The sequence below is a fragment of the Lolium rigidum genome, chromosome 7 (assembly GCF_022539505.1).
Source record: "Lolium rigidum isolate FL_2022 chromosome 7, APGP_CSIRO_Lrig_0.1, whole genome shotgun sequence".
In the NCBI taxonomy this organism is placed as follows: domain Eukaryota; kingdom Viridiplantae; phylum Streptophyta; class Magnoliopsida; order Poales; family Poaceae; genus Lolium; species Lolium rigidum.
In genome coordinates, this window is record NC_061514.1 from 194099096 (window position 1) to 194118120 (window position 19025).

General features: G+C 48.3%; 1 protein-coding gene and 1 pseudogene across 1 annotated transcript; both read left to right on the forward strand.

Moving 5' to 3' along the window:
- Positions 1–6836: 6836 nt before the first annotated feature.
- On the forward strand, positions 6837–9241 carry LOC124675355 (annotated as a pseudogene).
- A 2057-nt stretch (positions 9242–11298) lies between these two features.
- LOC124676660 (phenylalanine ammonia-lyase-like) lies at positions 11299–13885 on the forward strand. The gene is made up of 2 exons (XM_047212701.1): positions 11299–11818; positions 11905–13885. The coding sequence occupies exons 1-2, from the start codon at positions 11424–11426 to the stop codon at positions 13649–13651; spliced, it is 2142 nt and encodes a 713-aa protein (XP_047068657.1). The 5' UTR covers positions 11299–11423; the 3' UTR covers positions 13652–13885.
- Positions 13886–19025: the final 5140 nt, after the last annotated feature.

Sequence of the window (19025 nt, forward strand, 5' to 3'; positions counted from 1 at the left end):
GCTGCACTTCATTTCCAAAATGCAAGCACTTGTCAAATGATTCATCTCCACATAAACCTGGCCCTATTTGACAAAATATTGTGGTGTTAGAATAATAGTAAGGTAATGCAAGCACTTGTCATATTTGAAAGAAAACTTTGATTAAGGAACAAACCTCTAAGAATGGTCCACGTGTTCCAATCATCCTCATCACAGATCGTAGTAATCATCGTCTTCACCGTAATGATCATCGTCTTCACCGTAATGATCATCGTCTTCACCGTAATAATCATCCTCTTCGGTCTCATAATCATCCTCTTCAGCCTCATAATCCGGCTCCTCCTTGTTCTTCTCACTGTGATGGCAAACAAGATGAATTAAGCTATGTAGCAAAGAGAGAATGACAGGCATAAGTGGACAATTTTACTGGACTTTGTTGCACTATATAGGCTGAAGAACATCACTAGTCAGCAACAATAAGCTAATGCTCCTAACAAGACAACTACTTCCTTCAGAGAAGATGATGAAAACTAGGGTCAATAATTCAAGATAAGCAGCAGCACAGTACATTTCAAACATGCAACAGGGACAAACAATCATAAGCAAATTGCGATGAATCATTCCTCGAACAACTTAGCATATAGCCTTGAGATCAAGACAAGTGCCGATTTGAAGAAGTCACGATGCCTTGATTATCACCAAGGTTGTCTTAAAACAAACTGTACAAGCAAACATATTCATTCAAGCAATGGTAACACCAAGTAACCTATCCTTGTTGACACAAATTTTTGAACTAAGAAAGGGGTATGCATTCGTAAGTTAATCGAACCCAATATACACTTCCTCATTCCGCCTAGCCTAGGAACGTAAATGCACCAACTCCTCGGTGTCCATGATGGCAAACCATGATGGCAATCAAAATTTTCATGAAACAAACCTCGTGGGATGCACCAACTCCTCGGTGTCCTTCGCCTCCGGTGGTTGCAGGTCGTAAAACGGAGATGTTGTGAATCTGTCCCGTGGCAGGTGGACTCCAGTGAGGGAAATGTTGAGGCAGCTGGTGAGAGCGGAATGGTGACGGTCCCGCGGAGGGGAGCCCGTGGTGCCTGCGCCGGAGATGATGAAATGTAGGGGCAGTTGATGTCGGCACCTTGTTTCAAAAATTCACCAACTAAGGACATAAACGGAGCTTCTAAATCTACCTAATCGAGAGAGAAAATTGAGGGGAAGATGATGTCGGTACCTTGTCTATCCTCTCATGCGAAGGAGATGGTGACGGAGATGGGGCAGCGAAGGGCCTGCGATAGGGACCTGCTCCGGAGATCTTGGGACGGGTAGCTTGCGGTGAGGAGCTTGCGGTGGTTGCGCCGTAGACGGAGACGGCGACCCAAGATTGGGGATCCCGTGGCCTCGAAGCTTGTGGTGGCTGCACCGGTGGCAGCGACGGAGACGGCGGCGTGATATTGCAGCCGTGAAGCCGCTGGTGGCTGCACCGGTGGCAGCGACGGAGACGGCGGCGTGATCTTGCGGCGTGAAGCCGCCGGTGGCCGCACCGGTGGCGATGGCTCGCATGCTTGCGACGGAGAGAAAGACCGAGAGGAGAACGGCCATTGCGGATAAGAAGGATCCTTGGCGGTCGGCGAGGGAGAACGGCGGTGGCGAAGGAGGAAGAACGGCGACGGCGGCGGCAGGAGGAAGAAAGCTAGGGTTTTTTTTTTTGGTCGAAAGAGGAAGCACGAAGGGAGGAGAGCGGTATTTAAGTGGAACGCCGCGGTGGGAGGACGAAAGTGTTTAAGTGGAAGGGAGGACGAAAGTGTTTTGCACGAATGGTTGTTTTGCAAAAATAACGTCGACGTGGGAGGACGAAAGTGTTTAAGGGAGAAAGCACGCAGGGATTTTTCCGCAAAATAAGAAGTGCATAAATTGCCTCTTCCTCTCCGCCTGGACACGATCTGGTTTCATTTCCCCCACTAGCTAGGGTTTTCTTGGACACTCCGGAAGGAGGAGACTGAGCCGAGGAGCCGGAAGGAGGAGACCACGCCGGCGAACACGTCGGAGGCAACGCCGGCGAACACGTCCAAGGCAACGCCGGCGAGGAAAGGTACAACCAAATCTTGGACTCTCCATTCCAAATCTTGATCCTTGATCCCCATTCCAAGATCTTGATCCAATAATCCTTGATCCCCATCCCCAAAATCTTGTCAACCATTCCTCGTCTAGATCCGCCTATTTAACCAGTAATCGTTTAGGCTTCTGTTGTTGGTGTCCAAAATCAGGGATGGTCTATCGTTTAATCATGTGTGTAAATCTTCTAAAAAGATGAACAATCGTTTAGGCTACTGTGCATGCCATGCTACTCCTAAGCTTATTGATGCTATCCTATACTTCTCGGCTTGATCCTACGCTTATATGGATGAATTGCTAGCTGTTGTCTTCACTGATGCATGCTACTGATGCTTATGCATCTGAATATGTGTTCTCGTTGCTTTACAGTTGATACATTGGCATAATTCATGCATGGATTTGTTATGTAATCCATCCCGGATGATTGGATTACTCGATGAACTTCTTATGCAAGTGATGCTTAAGTGTTTTGCTTTGCATGATTTGATGTTTCCATTATCGGAAATAAATAAAGTCTGAAATACTTTGGAAATAAATAAAGTCTCGAATCCATTATCGGATAGTGATGGCTATCTCGTCGTTGGTAAATTGATGGATTTGTGTTTGTTGTGACCTTAGTAGCCTTGCTACTAACCGGTTGCTCACGGACTTGGCTTAATCTTGTTGGCTGCCTATCTCTCGCTTGCATAATAGGGAATCATAGTTCATATGAAAGCCATTATGCTTGCTTATGAAGAATTTCTAGGATTTCTGATGGTTTAATTATCTAGGGTTTCATTGGGTGGTCTTTGATTGCATGTACTGGCTTGTGCATCCAGTGGTGCTGGTGGTAGATGGAACTGTCAAGTCTTTTTGGCTACTCGTGAACTCGTCAAGTATTTTTGGCTATTCGAACAAATGAAACACAAGAGATAAATTTATTTTGTGCTTGGTGATACCGACTTGTTTTACATGGCAATTGCTTTTGTTGGATGAGTTACAAGGCAATAGAAACCGTAGTTACCATCTCGATTGTTGTGTCTTATCGTCGGTGCTAGTGTCTCTGTTTAACAATTGTCCGGTGATAATGTCCGGTTATGGCTGTACGTATATGCGTATACATAAGCAGTAGCATAGGACAATAAGTATAAAAGCATCTCGCAATCGTTTGAAGTGGTTTAATTTTGTCCGGATCAGCTCCTCCTATAGTCCGGTTGGTTTAGTTACCAGTCTTAGAAAAAAGTACATGAAAATGTAGACCAACCTTCTAGATGCCCTACTGTCTTCAGTTAAAATGCATTACTGTCTGTCTGTATTCATATTATTTTTGATTTAGTTGATGAGTTTAAGTTAAAATGCATTACTTTGATATTAATTTGATTTAGTTGGGGAGGTAACACAAATATAGTAACTTGTATTGTATGTCTTCATATTATTAATGCTCTACTATCTTCATATTATTGATTGCCTATTAATATTATAACTTGAACCTTATAGATGGGATCCACTAAAGACAATCCAATAGAAATTGACAGTGATCCAAGCTCTGACAGTAGTGGTCCAAGCATGTTCTTCGCTTCTTCAAGCTCGGATGGTGGCATGTCCGAATGTGACATGTCCGAATGTGACCGTCATTCCAATGTGGTCTTCGCAGGTATTAACATGCATTTGATTCTTTCTTCATCCTCGTTGGTTAACACCATCTCTAGTCTAATGTTGGTTAACATCATCTCTAGTCTAATGTTGTTATTTATTTATTTTTACTAATGTAGGCTTCCATTACTTAACAATGAAATTTCACTTTGTTACAATTAGGGCCACCGGTGAGTGGGACACATGATTTTGATGAGCACTGCATGTTTGGAAATGACATGTACCTGTCACAAGGTCAAGTCAATTTCCTTAATGACCACTGCCACCACTTTCCAAAGGAGGAATTTGAGTACTATGTGTACAGGATGACCAAATCATCGCTGGTCAAAAATAAATGCAAGCTGGTAAAAATACAAAACATAACCTTCTTAATATTTACATAACAATGTCAAGTATCGTTCCCGATTAGAACTAATTGGATACATTGTATGGTTGACAGGATATTGGAAAAAGTTCACTAAGCAAGTACCTGAAAAAGTTCATTGACCGTGCTCCGTGCAATGCTCGTTACCGTTGGTCCGGAGTACACAGTACAACGATGCATGCTTTGATGTGACCATGAAGATGGCAAAGGGGAAGTCCAAGAATGCAATCATAGCAACCGGATGGTCAAAAGCTATGAAGACATATGAGATCGAAGAAGGAGATATCTCGCATCTTTGAATTCTTCCTTATGAGGACAAGTAAGCTTGGACCGATGATCCACGAGTGTACGTGATGTCCCCGATTCTCGATTCTCGATATGTCCGACTCATCTGAGTCATCTGAGTAAGTGCTAAACTCTCCTGAGTCATCAAGTTAGTTATCTTAGAACTTTTAGTTATCTATCTATGTATTGTTAGTTATCTAAGTGTTGAACTATGTGGACGGTCTGAACTGCTTTTGATGCCTACCAGTGGACTGATGATCCACAGTATGGACTGTAATATGTATATAGTTAGTTATCTGCTTCGAACCGCTTCGAACTATCCGTTATGCCCGTAATGCATGTTATGCCTGTAATTCATGGAATTGTGCCAAGCAAAAGGAATTGCAGGCACCATCGCAAATGCCGGTAAGGAATTGCCGGCACTTTCGCAAATGCCGCAAAAGGAATTGCCGGCACTTTCGGTAAATGCCAGCAAAAGGAATTGCCGGCACTTACCGTATGCATGTAATGAGTGTATTTTATAGGCAGTTTCAAAAAACGCCGGTAATATCGTGAATTGCCGGCACTTTTGAGGAGATGCCACTAAATAAACTGGAGGCCATTCGATAAAGTGCCGGTAATACTATGCATTGCCGGCACTTTTCTGGAAATGCCACGAAAACAACTACAGGCATATCGATAATCTGCCGTCAAACCTAGGAATTAACGGCTCTTTTTCAAAAATGCCGAGAAAATGACACTTTTTACTGGCACCTGCTAAAAAAATGCCGGCAAATAGAACAAACGCAGGCACATTTTAGAAGTGCCGGCAAGAAAGTGCCGGCAATTCTAGCACCTGACGTAGTGATCTGCATTCTACAAGAAAACACATGCGATTCAGCGATTCCAATCACCACCCATACATGAGAACAAAACTTGTATAATACAGACGACCAACTCACGAACAAAAGTGAGTCCCCGTTTAGGTTAAAATTGAGTAGATCAGTAGAGCTTAATGAAGAAATAAAGGACTCATACATGTGGTTCTGAATTTCCGATCACCACGCAGCTTCTGGTCCGGGCGCGACTGGACTGACCTTTCGGACTAGCCACTGGTCTGCTTCGTTTTAAACAGAACTGCACGTGAAACACGGAAAAGAGAGCCAGCACGATAAAATACTGCTTCGGTTGATCATACTGCAATAAGAAATACTCAAGGTCTCGATCAAGTTCAAGCCCCACATGGCCATTTCTGCTAGCTTAGTCTAAAATAGAAAATGTGGGGTTGTTCTGACCCCAAAAAGAATACCAGTGAGAGCCTATGGAGCACTAGCTAGCAGATAACGACTCCGGTTGTCCATAGCACTATAGCAGAACCCCACACTGCTTTGGCTAAACAAAAAAAACCTAAGCTCCTTTTCGTTTGATTAAGATTTCTTTTCTTGTACTACATCTGTTTATAAAAGGATATCGCAAGCTTGCCTAAATTTAGATGAATCTGGACAGTCTTTTAGACAAATCCCCGACATCCTTTTATAGACGGAGGGAGTAGATTTGTATCCACTGTACAAGCAGCCGGCCTCTTGATTAAAATGCTCCTCTCAAAATAGGCTTTCGTCCCGTTTTATAAATAAAGGCGCAACGGCCAAACCGGTACAAGGTGGGTGAAAAAAGAAAAAAGAACACAGAAAACCTAAACTTGAAAAAAATGCTCCAATGTCGATTAAAGGGTATGGTTACATTAGTATGATTTGCACATTCATACCTGGAAGTGCAGCGTTTCCAGCATCAATTTGATAAAGCTGCTTTCAGCAACAGGTGGTGGCAGTTAACACGCACTAAGTGCATTCAAGCAATTGTTGTGGTGAACAACTTGTTATGGGATCCATTATCACTAACAGAACATATTATGCATAACACTGAAGACGCGTGTCGTCATAAGCAGGGAGATGAACTGCTGCGCATAAAGAGTACTCCCTCCGTCCACAAATAAGTGTACCTGCGGGATTTTCAAGATAAATTATAAGGTGGAGTGAAAAGTATATTGGGAACATGCATCTCTCCTCTTTAATTCTTTCACCTCCAATAATCTAATTGCATGTAAAAAGTAAGAAGAATATGTGCTCAATATTATTGGGTTTGATTTCCGTGCGATGAGAGAGAAGCAATTAAATTGTATTGAGAAGATAGGAATACACTCTTTTGTGGACAAAGTTTAGAGGCTAGATATCCACTTATTTGAGGACGGAGGGAGTAATCTAAACTGCTACTGTCAACATTTTGGGAGACGACGAAGTCAGCAACGCTCTGCTCTCACCCACCAATTCAGTGGTCAACCTCGCCTTCCAGGTCCACAACAACCCACAGCCCACACCAACCTTGCTCAGCTTCTCTGCCTATTTAATCTCTCCCCGGCCTCCATTCCCCTCCAAGAAGAGCCTCACCTTCCTCTCCAATTTGAGCCCCTCTTCAACATAAGTACGTCCACCAGAGTGCGAGACACCGATCAATTCAGTAGCACTTTCAGAATCCAGATACACATACACCAACTACCGGTGTCTAGCTAGCTTCCTTGCTTACTAGTTTGCTGCATATCTCCATGGAGTGCCAGAACGGACACGTTGCTGCCACCAGCGATGGCCTGTGCGTGGCGCAGCCGGCCCGGGCCGATCCTCTGAACTGGGGGAAGGCAGCTGAGGAGCTGTCCGGGAGCCATCTGGATGCCGTGAAACGGATGGTGGAGGAGTACCGCAGGCCTGTGGTGACCATGGAGGGCGCCAGCCTGACCATCGCCATGGTTGCCGCGGTGGCTGCAGGCGCCAGGACCAGGGTAGAGCTTGACGAGTCTGCCCGCGGACGCGTCAAAGAGAGCAGCGACTGGGTAATGAACAGCATGGCCAACGGTACGGACAGCTACGGTGTCACCACCGGCTTCGGTGCCACCTCCCACCGGAGGACCAAGGAGGGCGGCGCTCTGCAGAGAGAGCTCATCAGGTACGAGTTAAACCATTCTAACTTCTGGTTAAGCATATTGGTCTATGAGTACAGGAAGCCTTATTTGTTTCTTGTTGTCTGGACAGATTCCTTAACGCGGGAGCCTTCGGCACCGGCAGCGATGGCCACGTTCTGCCTGCTGCGACAACCAGGGCAGCCATGCTTGTCCGCGTCAACACTCTGCTCCAAGGGTACTCCGGCATCCGCTTTGAGATCCTTGAGACAATCGCTACCCTTCTCAACGCCAACGTGACACCGTGCCTGCCACTCCGGGGGACCATCACCGCATCTGGTGACCTCGTCCCACTATCCTACATCGCGGGTCTTGTTACCGGCCGCCCAAACTCTGTAGCGACAGCTCCAGATGGTAGCAAGGTTAACGCAGCAGAGGCATTCAAGATTGCCGGCATCCAACATGGCTTCTTCGAGCTGCAGCCCAAGGAAGGACTTGCCATGGTCAATGGCACCGCCGTGGGTTCCGGGCTCGCATCCATGGTGCTCTTCGAAGCTAACATCCTTGGTGTCCTTGCTGAGGTTCTGTCAGCCGTGTTCTGCGAGGTGATGAATGGCAAGCCGGAATACACCGACCACCTCACACACAAGCTGAAGCACCACCCGGGCCAGATCGAGGCAGCGGCCATCATGGAGCACATCCTTGAAGGCAGCTCCTACATGGCGCTCGCGAAGAAGCTCGGCGAGCTCGACCCATTAATGAAGCCAAAGCAAGATAGGTATGCACTCCGCACGTCGCCTTAGTGGCTCGGCCCTCAGATTGAGGTCATCCGTGCCGCCACCAAGTCGATCGAGCGTGAGATCAACTCTGTCAACGACAACCCACTCATCGACGTCTCCCGTGGCAAGGCTATCCATGGTGGAAACTTCCAGGGCACACCTATCGGTGTGTCCATGGATAACACCAGGCTTGCCATTGCTGCGATCGGCAAGCTCATGTTTGCCCAGTTCTCCGAGCTGGTTAACGACTTCTACAACAATGGTTTGCCTTCCAACCTCTCTGGTGGGCGCAACCCGAGCTTGGACTATGGCTTCAAGGGTGCTGAGATTGCCATGGCCTCGTACTGCTCTGAGCTCCAATTCTTGGGAAATCCCGTGACTAACCATGTGCAGAGCGCAGAGCAGCACAACCAAGATGTCAACTCTCTCGGTCTCATCTCTTCTAGGAAGACCGCTGAGGCCATTGATATTTTGAAGCTCATGTCATCGACATTCTTGGTCGCCTTGTGCCAAGCTATCGACCTCCGCCACATCGAGGAGAATGTCAAGAATGCAGTCAAGAACTGTGTGAAGACGGTGGCCAGGAAGACCCTAAGCACCAACGACAGCGGCCATCTCCACAGTGCACGCTTTTGTGAGAAGGACCTGCTCTTGACCATCGACCGCGAAGCAGTGTTTGCATATGCAGATGACCCTTGCAGTGCCAACTACCCACTGATGCAGAAGATGCGTGCGGTTCTCGTGGAGCATGCCTTGGCCAATGGTGAGGCCGAGCGGGACGCGCAGACGTCAGTGTTCGCCAAGCTCGCCACATTCGAGCAGGAGCTTCGTGTGGTCCTTCCCAAGGAGGTCGAGTCTGCCCGATGTTCCGTGGAAAACGGCACCGCCGCACAACAGAACCGCATCACTGAATGCCGGTCGTACCCGCTCTACCGCTTTGTGCGCAAGGAGCTCGGCACAGAGTACTTAACCGGAGAGAAGACGCGGTCTCCCGGTGAAGAGGTGGACAAGGTGTTCGTTGCCATGAACCAGGGCAAGCACATTGACGCTCTGCTTGAGTGCCTCAAGGAGTGGAACGGGGAGCCCCTTCCAATCTGCTGAACAGAGGATCAAGGAATTGAAGAGAAGATTATGTGCTTCAGAGTACATAAGGTTTCACATGTGTTATGATGACAAGTATAATTACTTTTTTTTCATTGTATTTCCTAAAGTTGATGCCTACAATGTTCGTCCAGAGCTGCTATGCCTTTGCCAAAATTGCCAATTGCATTACGTGGTTGTGGTAGGTTGCCATTAGATATTCTATGATGCAAGTTAAAACTGTAGTGTGATATCTTTCATGAAGAATGTACAAGTCCCAATTTCTGAGTTCAATGTTCTGGTTCTTGGACGAACTTAATTAGAACAATATGAAAAGAATATATTATTGGTATGCCATATGGTGTACCAAAATAGACCGCGACTCAAAATTATAATTCATGACAGCTTGATCACTGACTGGACCAAGGTTTTTTCTCGGTAGACAAAAAATTCTGGTGGGTAACGATATTTTCGGTATTTCGGAAATACCGGCCAAGATTTGCCAAACCAATTCACTATTTCATCCAAAATTTATCAAAAAATTTAAATTTAGGCAAATTATTTGAATATTGGAAAATTTCGTTCTGTATTATTTTTTCTCGGTGGTAACCGGTACAATCAGTTTCCGCCGAAATATCGGAAATTCCAGCTGATAAAAAAAACTATTTGCAGTTACCATGTTAACCTCTGTCTGCTCAACACAGTCAAAGTCTGTCAGGTCAAGTGTGCACTGAGCCACCGAGAACGGGACTTCACACTGGAGGAAGTTTACATTCAGGAAGGAATTTTGTCATTTGTTGATTTGAAGAGGGGATGGTATACACGACCAAGACACGAACAGAAGCGGGTTTTTATTTCGTGAGACGAAGCTTCAGTAGATCAGTGGATTGAGCTTTACTGAAGAAAGAAAATACATGTGATTCCGATAACCACCCAGTTTCAGTGGATCGAGCTATACTGAAGGAAAAAAATACATGAAAAGGAAACTAGTATCTCGGAGTATCTGAATTATGCAGAGGGGATCAAAGTCGAACCGTGAGCCTGTTAATGAAACAAATTCAATGGGACAACAACTAGACGACCAACTCACCAACAAAAGCGAGTCCCCTTTTTTTCCCTAGATGAAGGTTCAGTAGATCAGTAGAGCTTACTGAAAAAAATAAAGTACTCCTACACGTGATTCCGAATTTCCGATCACCACGCAGCTTCTGTCCTGAGACTCACGACTGGACTGACCTTGTTAGGACTGAGATTGCTGGTCTGCCATCGTTTTAAACAGAACTGCACGTGAAACATGAAAAATAGAGCCACTAGGAAAGCGTCATACTGCAATAGGAAATACTCAAGGTCTCGATCAAGTTCAAGCCCCACATGGCCATTTGTGCTAGCTCAAGAAGACGTGGGGTTCTTCAGACCCCAAAAAGAATACCAGTAAGAGCCTATGGAGCACTAGCTAGCAGATAACGACTTGTCCATAGCACAACCCCGCACTGCTTTGGCTAAACAAAAAACCTAAGCTCCTTTTCGTTTTAGTAAGATTTTTTTCCTTGTAGTTATGTATCCACTGTGCAAGCAGCCACCCCCATGTTTAAAATGCTCCAATGTCAATTAAAGAATATGGTTACATTAGTATGATTTGCACGTTCATACCTCGAAGTGCAGCGTTTCTGGCATCAATTTGGTAAAGCCGCTTTCAGCAACAAGAGTAGCAGTTAAGTGCATTACACTAAGTGCATTTCATGCAATTGCTGTGGTGAACAACCTTGTCATGGGATCCATTATTACTACCATGAGTTGTTGAACATATTATGCATGACACTGAAGATGCTCATCTCGTCATAAGCAGGGAAGATGAACTGCTGTGCGTAATGAATAATCTAACCTGCTACTGTCAACATTGGTATATATGGACTAATGATGAACATTTTGGGACATGACGAAGTCAGTACTGCGTGCTCTACTTCCAGTGCCACGAAGCCGTCAGCGCTCTCATCTACGCACCGACCAATCAAGTGGTCAACCTCGCCTTCCAGGTCCACACCAACCCACACCCCACACCAACCCTGCTCAGCTTCTCTGCCTATTTAATCTCTCCCAACCTCCATTCCCCTCCAAGAAGAGCCTCACCTTCCTCTCCAATTTGAGCTCCTCTTCAACACAAGTACGTCCACCAGAGTGCAAGACACCGATCAATCCAGTAGCACATCCAGAATCCAACTAGCTTCCTTGCTTTACTAGTTTCCTGCATATCTCCATGGAGTGCAAGAACGGTCACGATGCTGCCAACGGCGATGGCCTGTGTGGCGCGCAGCCGGCCCGGGCCGATCCTCTGAACTGGGGGAAGGCAGCTGAGGAGCTGTCCGGGAGCCATTTGGATGCCGTGAAGCGGATGGTGGAGGAGTACCGCAGGCCCGTGGTGACCATGGAGGGCGCCAGCCTGACCATTGCCATGGTCGCCGCGGTGGCTGCTGGCGCCGACACCAGGGTGGAGCTCGACGAGTCCGCCCGCGGACGTGTCAAGGAGAGCAGCGACTGGGTCATGAACAGCATGGCAAACGGTACCGACAGCTATGGTGTCACCACCGGCTTCGGCGCCACCTCCCACCGCAGGACCAAGGAGGGAGGCGCTCTGCAGAGAGAGCTCATCAGGTATGAGTTAAACCATTCAAACTTCTGGTTATGCATATTTGTCTATGAGTACATGAAGCCTTATTTGTTTCTTGTTGTCTGGACAGATTCCTTAATGCGGGAGCCTTCGGCACCGGCAGCGATGGCCATGTTCTGCCTGCTGCGACAACCAGGGCGGCCATGCTTGTCCGTGTCAACACTCTGCTCCAAGGGTACTCCGGCATCCGCTTTGAAATCCTTGAGACAATCGCCACCCTTCTCAACGCCAACGTGACACCGTGCCTGCCGCTCCGGGGGACCATCACCGCGTCTGGTGACCTCGTCCCGCTATCCTACATCGCGGGTCTTGTTACCGGCCGCCCAAACTCTGTAGCAACAGCTCCAGATGGTAGCAAGGTTAACGCAGCAGAGGCGTTCAAGATTGCCGGCATCCAGCATGGCTTCTTCGAGCTGCAGCCCAAGGAAGGACTTGCCATGGTCAATGGCACCGCCGTGGGTTCCGGGCTCGCATCCATGGTGCTCTTTGAAGCTAACATCCTTGGTGTCCTTGCTGAGGTTCTGTCAGCCGTGTTCTGCGAGGTGATGAATGGCAAGCCGGAATACACCGACCACCTCACACACAAGCTGAAGCACCACCCAGGCCAGATCGAGGCAGCGGCCATCATGGAGCACATCCTTGAAGGTAGCTCCTACATGATGCTCGCAAAGAAGCTCGGCGAGCTTGACCCGCTGATGAAGCCGAAGCAAGATAGGTATGCACTCCGCACATCACCGCAATGGCTTGGCCCTCAGATTGAGGTCATCCGAGCTGCTACCAAGTCGATCGAGCGTGAGATCAACTCCGTCAACGACAACCCACTCATCGACGTCTCCCGCGGCAAAGCAATCCATGGTGGCAACTTCCAGGGCACGCCCATCGGTGTGTCGATGGACAACACCAGGCTTGCCATTTCTGCCATCGGCAAGCTCATGTTTGCCCAGTTCTCGGAGCTGGTGAACGATTTCTACAACAACGGTTTGCCTTCCAATCTCTCTGGTGGGCGCAACCCGAGCTTGGACTATGGCTTCAAGGGTGCTGAGATTGCTATGGCCTCGTACTGCTCCGAGCTCCAGTTCTTGGGCAACCCTGTGACTAACCATGTTCAGAGCGCCGAGCAGCACAACCAAGACGTCAACTCTCTCGGCCTCATCTCTTCCAGGAAGACCGCTGAGGCGATTGACATTTTGAAGCTCATGTCCTCGACATTCATGGTCGCCTTGTGCCAAGCTATCGACCTCCGCCACATCGAGGAGAATGTCAAGAATGCCGTCAAGAACTGTGTGAAGACGGTGGCTAGGAAGACCCTGAGCACCAATGACAGTGGGCATCTCCACAATGCACGCTTCTGCGAGAAGGACCTGCTCCTGACGATCGACCGTGAGGCCGTGTTCGCTTACGCAGATGACCCTTGCAGCGCCAACTACCCGCTGATGCAGAAGATGCGTGCAGTTCTCGTGGAGCATGCCTTGGCCAACGGTGAAGCCGAGCAGGACGTGCAGACGTCAGTGTTCGCCAAGCTTGCCACATTTGAGCAGGAGCTCCGTGCGGTTCTTCCCAAGGAGGTCGAGTCTGCCAGGTGTTCCGTGGAGAACGGCACCGCCGCACAGCAGAACCGCATCATTGAATGCCGGTCGTACCCGCTCTACCGCTTCGTGCGCAAGGAGCTCGGCACGGAGTACTTAACCGGAGAGAAGACGCGGTCTCCTGGTGAAGAGGTGGACAAGGTGTTTGTCGCTATGAACCAGGGTAAGCACATCGACGCACTCCTTGAGTGCCTCAAGGAATGGAACGGTGAGCCCCTGCCTATCTGCTGAAGAATGGCTCAAGGAACTCAAGAATAGAGTGCTTGAGAATTCAGATGGCGTCCAGCGTGTACTGTTTGTAAATTTTATTCCCGGATATCGATGTTTGCAACGTTCTTCCAGAGCTGCAGTGCCAGTTGGAAAAGATAATTGCATGACTTGGTAGTGGTGTACTGGTGTTTAGCCTAGAAATTTTCTATGATGTTAGTTAGTAAAAGGGTACACTTAGCGATAAATATACATAATTATTGCACTAGTCCTTTGTTTTTATATCAATGTTCTGTCTCCTGAGGCAACTCTGAAGGATTCAAAGAATCTAGTATTGGTATGACATTTGGTGCGTTAGTGCATGGGCATGACATGCCAAAAGTTCAGAATGGGAAAGTTGTGCTTGTGCAGTGAGCGGAATCTTCGGCGTTGTAGCTTTATCGACATGGTACAAGCTGGAAGGGCTTCGCTGAATTCTCAATCTTGCATCTAATTCCCTAATTCTATAGTATCACCAAAACGTCTTATAATTAGGGACAGTGGTATTCCCGTGCTTACTCATTTCTGTCTGGAACTAGTAATATTGCACGCGTGTCGACTAATACATACACCAAAATTAGTCCGATTTAAATAAATATTGATGTATATACATAATCATTAAGAAAAATTCTACAAATTACTGCAACAACATTAAGGTAAGTTTCAAAATTTTGAATAAATTGTTATAACATCAATCAATCACTCTATGCATGGCTCTTCTTGTTTTTCTGTGTGCTCACTATTTTTCTTTATTTGTAAACGCGGATCTTGGGGGGCCTATGATCCTATTGCAAATTGTCCGGGTAAACAGACTTGCTAAATAATATGTTGCAGAATGGAGATGTTAAGGAATATTGAGTAAAATGTCAGGCAAGGGTCAAAAGGCGTTGGCAGGTGAGGAGTCTCAGCGATGATCCGAGCCAGAAAGTTATACAAATATGTAAGTTTACTATGATCCAAACGAACATCAAAAATAAATTTGAAAAACCTAGACCAAAGCATACAAATTCTAAGCTTCTGCTATTGCTCAGTCAAACATAACCCACTAACAGCAACAGTTCACACGTGCATATCAATTAATTAACCAAAGCAAATAGATCATCAGGAAACTGTCACAGAAGCTGACTTAATGAACTTGCGATACCCTATTTCTTCTTCTCGGCACTAATTCGCATATCACAATAGGAAATTATTTTAAATCTCATCACTAAGAACATGATAAAAGAGAACATTTCATAATATCTGGTAGAGGTTTCAGCTGTGCATTACTGGAAATCTCAACCATAATATTCTTTTTGACGGAACAACCATAATAATCAGAAGTACAAAAGGATGCAAATATCATTAAATAAAGAGTCTAAACAAAGTTGTAGCGTCTTTAGAAAAGAGAATCTAGCGCTACTGTTATTGCAGATTCAGCACAGGATGTGAATATCAAAACATCACAGCCAATGAGGCTATGCGATTCATGTTGAAGATTACCTTCAGAGATGTGCTCACATCAGATAATCATAGGTCTTCCATGGACATGTGTGCTCCAAAAATATAGAACGAACCTAGAAGTCCACATCTGCATAGTTGCCTCAATGCCTGCATATGAGATAAAAGGGAAATAGCTGATAGTGATCCAAATAGGCAACCCTTTCTGTATTAACTCAACTGCATGATCATATAAAGCTTGGAAATAATCACCTGTATATGTATCTTTGAAGAGCTACCACCCCATGCGCTGTACTATCTCCTAAATGTGGTCTATGTACATTAGTTCTTTTCAGCATCTGCATTTGTGTCATCAAACCTGTTGCTCAGGTAGACAACAGACCATTTTTTCATAACTGAGAATGTAAATTAACTAAAGTGGCACAGATTCTATGTAGCAATGTTTAGACCAAGCAAGAATAACCAGAATGGTGATAACAAAAAAGTGCAGGGTTCAGATTAATCAATATGCTTTATTGTTATGGAAATACATATAGAGATATTATGTACACTCATTGTGCATAAACTACATACGTGTTCCAGCTTAAGCCTGGAAGTGTACCTATCTGACATCCTACTAAGAAAGAGCAGTTTACATAGCCTACAGAGCTGCAGGAGCAATTGATTAGATAAAAGCATATACATAGCATCGAAAGGGCGAACATCTTCTAATAAGCAAAAGCACCATCATGCTCCCTTTCATCTTGCATCGGCTTCCTCAAAGATTTGAGGCTAACTCTAAAATGCCTCCGCCAAAATCCTTTGCCAGACCTGAAACAAATAGTACTGCCGTCAGGCTAGACACATGTGTTCATAAAACTGGAAAATGGACAAAATGTAATAAATAGGAAACATCAGCCCAACCATGGGGTTAAGAGAGAATGAGTACCCCCCTACATATTTGGTCTTGGGTGATCAGGACGCGGTCGGGCTGGGTGCAGACGGACAACAAATGCAGCGTCGACAGTGTATCGCTCGCGGCGCACTCGGCGGATAGTGCAGCGCTGCGGCGTCAGCGCTGTGTAATGCGGCGGCGTGGGGCTGCCCAAATCATGTCGGGCAGTGCGGCGGCGCGGTCGCTCGGGCAGAGTCCAGGCGTACCGTCCGAAGCCATGGGGGCGGCCCAAATCGCGTCGGGCAGGCCAGGGCGAATGGAAGTGCGGCGACATGCAGGTCAGCGCGGGGTATCGGCGTGCGGCGGCAATGGGTGTCGGCGCGGGGGGGAACGGGATGTCGGCCTGCGCGGGGGCGTGCGGCGGCAATGGGGAGAGAAGGGTTTTTTTTAGGGACGGGAGAGAAGGATGTAAAGGGCGCGTTTTTTTTTTACCCCAGTGGAGCATTATATTAACACACGTGGCAGGTACATCTTACAGAAAAGCCCCTTAGCATCTACTGCCCTAAAAAACCTACAATTTGAAGAAGAGGCCTTCCACTTTGCACAAAGCACCCTGACTAAAAAGAAGGAAAAGCAATCAAGTCCAGGTGCTCCTCCGCCACCCATCGTCGGCGGACTCAAGGCGTCGCCGCCGAGTCCCGAGCACAGGACGCTCGAATACTCTTGTCCGGCGCGAAGATCAGACCCCTGGCTACCACTTGAGAGTCGGGGACGCACCACTTGACTCCCCCGCGGCGTCGAGCTCCAGCAGCCGACCATGAGGGCCTCCGCCATGGAGGTTGCAGATGGGCCGCCACCAAACAAGTGGAGCTCGGCTACCTCCATCGCCACCATGACGATGAGAGGAACAACAGAGCTGATGAAAACCATGACGGAGAAACTTTCTGCGGCGATTATTGAAGAAGATCTCGCCAGATCTGCATCTCCCACCACGCCTCCACCTTGGAGAGTCGTCGGAGCGCTTCACCGGAGAGCAGCCGTTGCCTCGCCAGGACATCGACTCCTTCAGAAAAGAAGGACAAGGGGAAAAAGGATCAAAGAGAGCCGAAGCTACTCCTTGCCATGGATCCGGTCTGGAGGAGTCAGCTGAAGAGCAAATCACCACCTCATCCCCACCAAGAATGGCAGGAGGAGGAAGAAGATAGGATTCAGATCTGACCTCGATTTTATTTGCCGGGAAGGAAGCTATCACTAAGAAACCTAAAACTACAAGGAGCCAGACCCCTCTCCCACCCAGCGCCGGCCACCATGAGCCGCGCGCGGCGGGGAGAGAGGCCGGCGAAGGATTCAGAAGCAGGGGTCAAGGGCGATGGAATCCACGAGGGTAATCTCCACTAGGGTACTGTAGCAGGCTGAGAGGGGAACGGGGGAAAGTGACTCGTTACTGGTCTTGATTCAAAGGGCGCGTTTGGTAAGGGCATCCATCGAAATGCGTCTGAGTGACCGGGCCGTCCGCGGAGACGCAAACCTGGTCCAAATATGCGTCTGGGATGCGTCTCTGGCGGACGCTCGGGCGCTCGGCGGACGCGGAAAGTGTCCGCTCGCGTCTGGCAGACGTTTTGTCTGGTCCACCAGGCAGTGATGCAGCGTCGATGTGTCTTCTCCGCCAGTACCGGCGCCGAGGCGTCGCTTCGGCAGTCTACGGCGCGTTAATGGCGATGTCTCGCGTGCCGCTCGGCCGTCGCCTACCTCTGCGCACGTAGTAATAGCGATGCCACGCGTGGCGCGGCCGTCGCCCTACCTCCGACCTATATAAACAGGGGCGCGAGCATCTCATCTCCTCCCCACAAAACCCTAGTCGCCGCTGCCGTAGCGCCGCTTCCGCTCAGACCTAGCAGATCCGCCATGAGCAGCGCCGGATGCAGCCAGGCTGCCGCGCCTCCACCTCCACCTTCACCTCCCACTCCACCTCCCCCGTCCTCGAGCTCCGACGACGAGTTCGACTCCGAAGACAGCACCGACCTCCTCCACCCGGTCAGGGACGCCGTGGCCCTGGCTGAAGCGGAGAAGGAAGCAGAGGAGGAGCGGGCGGCCCATGCGGCGGTCGACGCCGAGCTGGAACAGCGCAAGCTGGCGGCCGCCGCTGCAGCAGAGGACTCCAACTTGGAGATATCTTGGTCCTCCGATGACCCTGATGCGCCTACGCCGGAGGAGAAGGCGATGGAGCAGAGGGCCATCATCGAGTCTTCCGAGACGCTGAAGGACGACGCTGCCAACGCGAGGCTGGAGCAGTGCCTGCAAGAGGACGCGGCGGCGCACCGAGCAATAGCGGCCGCGCGGGAGGCGGCGGAGAAGCAGGCGACAGAGCGACGCAACGACGGTGCCGGCCCGTCAGGAAGCAAGTAGTCTAGACCTATAGATCTACTTTGTATAGTTTTTATGCATTCATATGTACTACTTTGAAAGTTTTTAACTATGTTGCAATTCAAAAAATGGGTCGCCCGGTGGAAGCACACCTAGACGCAAACGGACGCGCGAACAAAATATGTCCGCGGGGCGATGCAAACGGACGCTCGCGACCACTTTTGGGCGTCCGAAATGCGTCGCGCCGCTGGAGATGCCCTAAGGCATAGGCACCTCCAGCGGCGCGACATTTCGGACACCCAAAATATTCGCGGGTGTTAGTTTGCGTTGTCTGGCGGGCGCGAAAATGGTCGCGCGTCCGTTTGCGTCTGGGGCTGGCTCCAGCTGGGCGACACATTTTCGCCGCAGACCAGATTTCAAAAAAGAGATTGTAGCCTAAAATTTGCACGAAATTACAGCCGCAAATTGAGGTCTGCAATATGTTCATCACACTTTGCACAAGGTACGGCGCAAAGTGGAGCAAAAGAGGCACAACAAGGCCTGAACAGCAATACAAAAAGTCCAAAAAGAGGCCAAGGTGTTGGGCGCATGGCGATGGCGATCAGGCGTCTCGCACGCGGATTTCGGCGCGCCTCTTCATGAACCATGCCATGGTGTCATCGTCGACGCTGCTCAAGTCGG

Bases quoted from the DNA above. Each gene is read 5' to 3' on its own strand.
- LOC124676660 (XM_047212701.1), top strand. From the start codon at position 11,424: ATGGAGTGCAAGAACGGTCACGATGCTGCCAACGGCGATGGCCTGTGT. The intron at 11,819-11,904 runs GTATGAGTTAAA...TTGTCTGGACAG, and splicing joins CTGCAGAGAGAGCTCATCAG to ATTCCTTAATGCGGGAGCCT.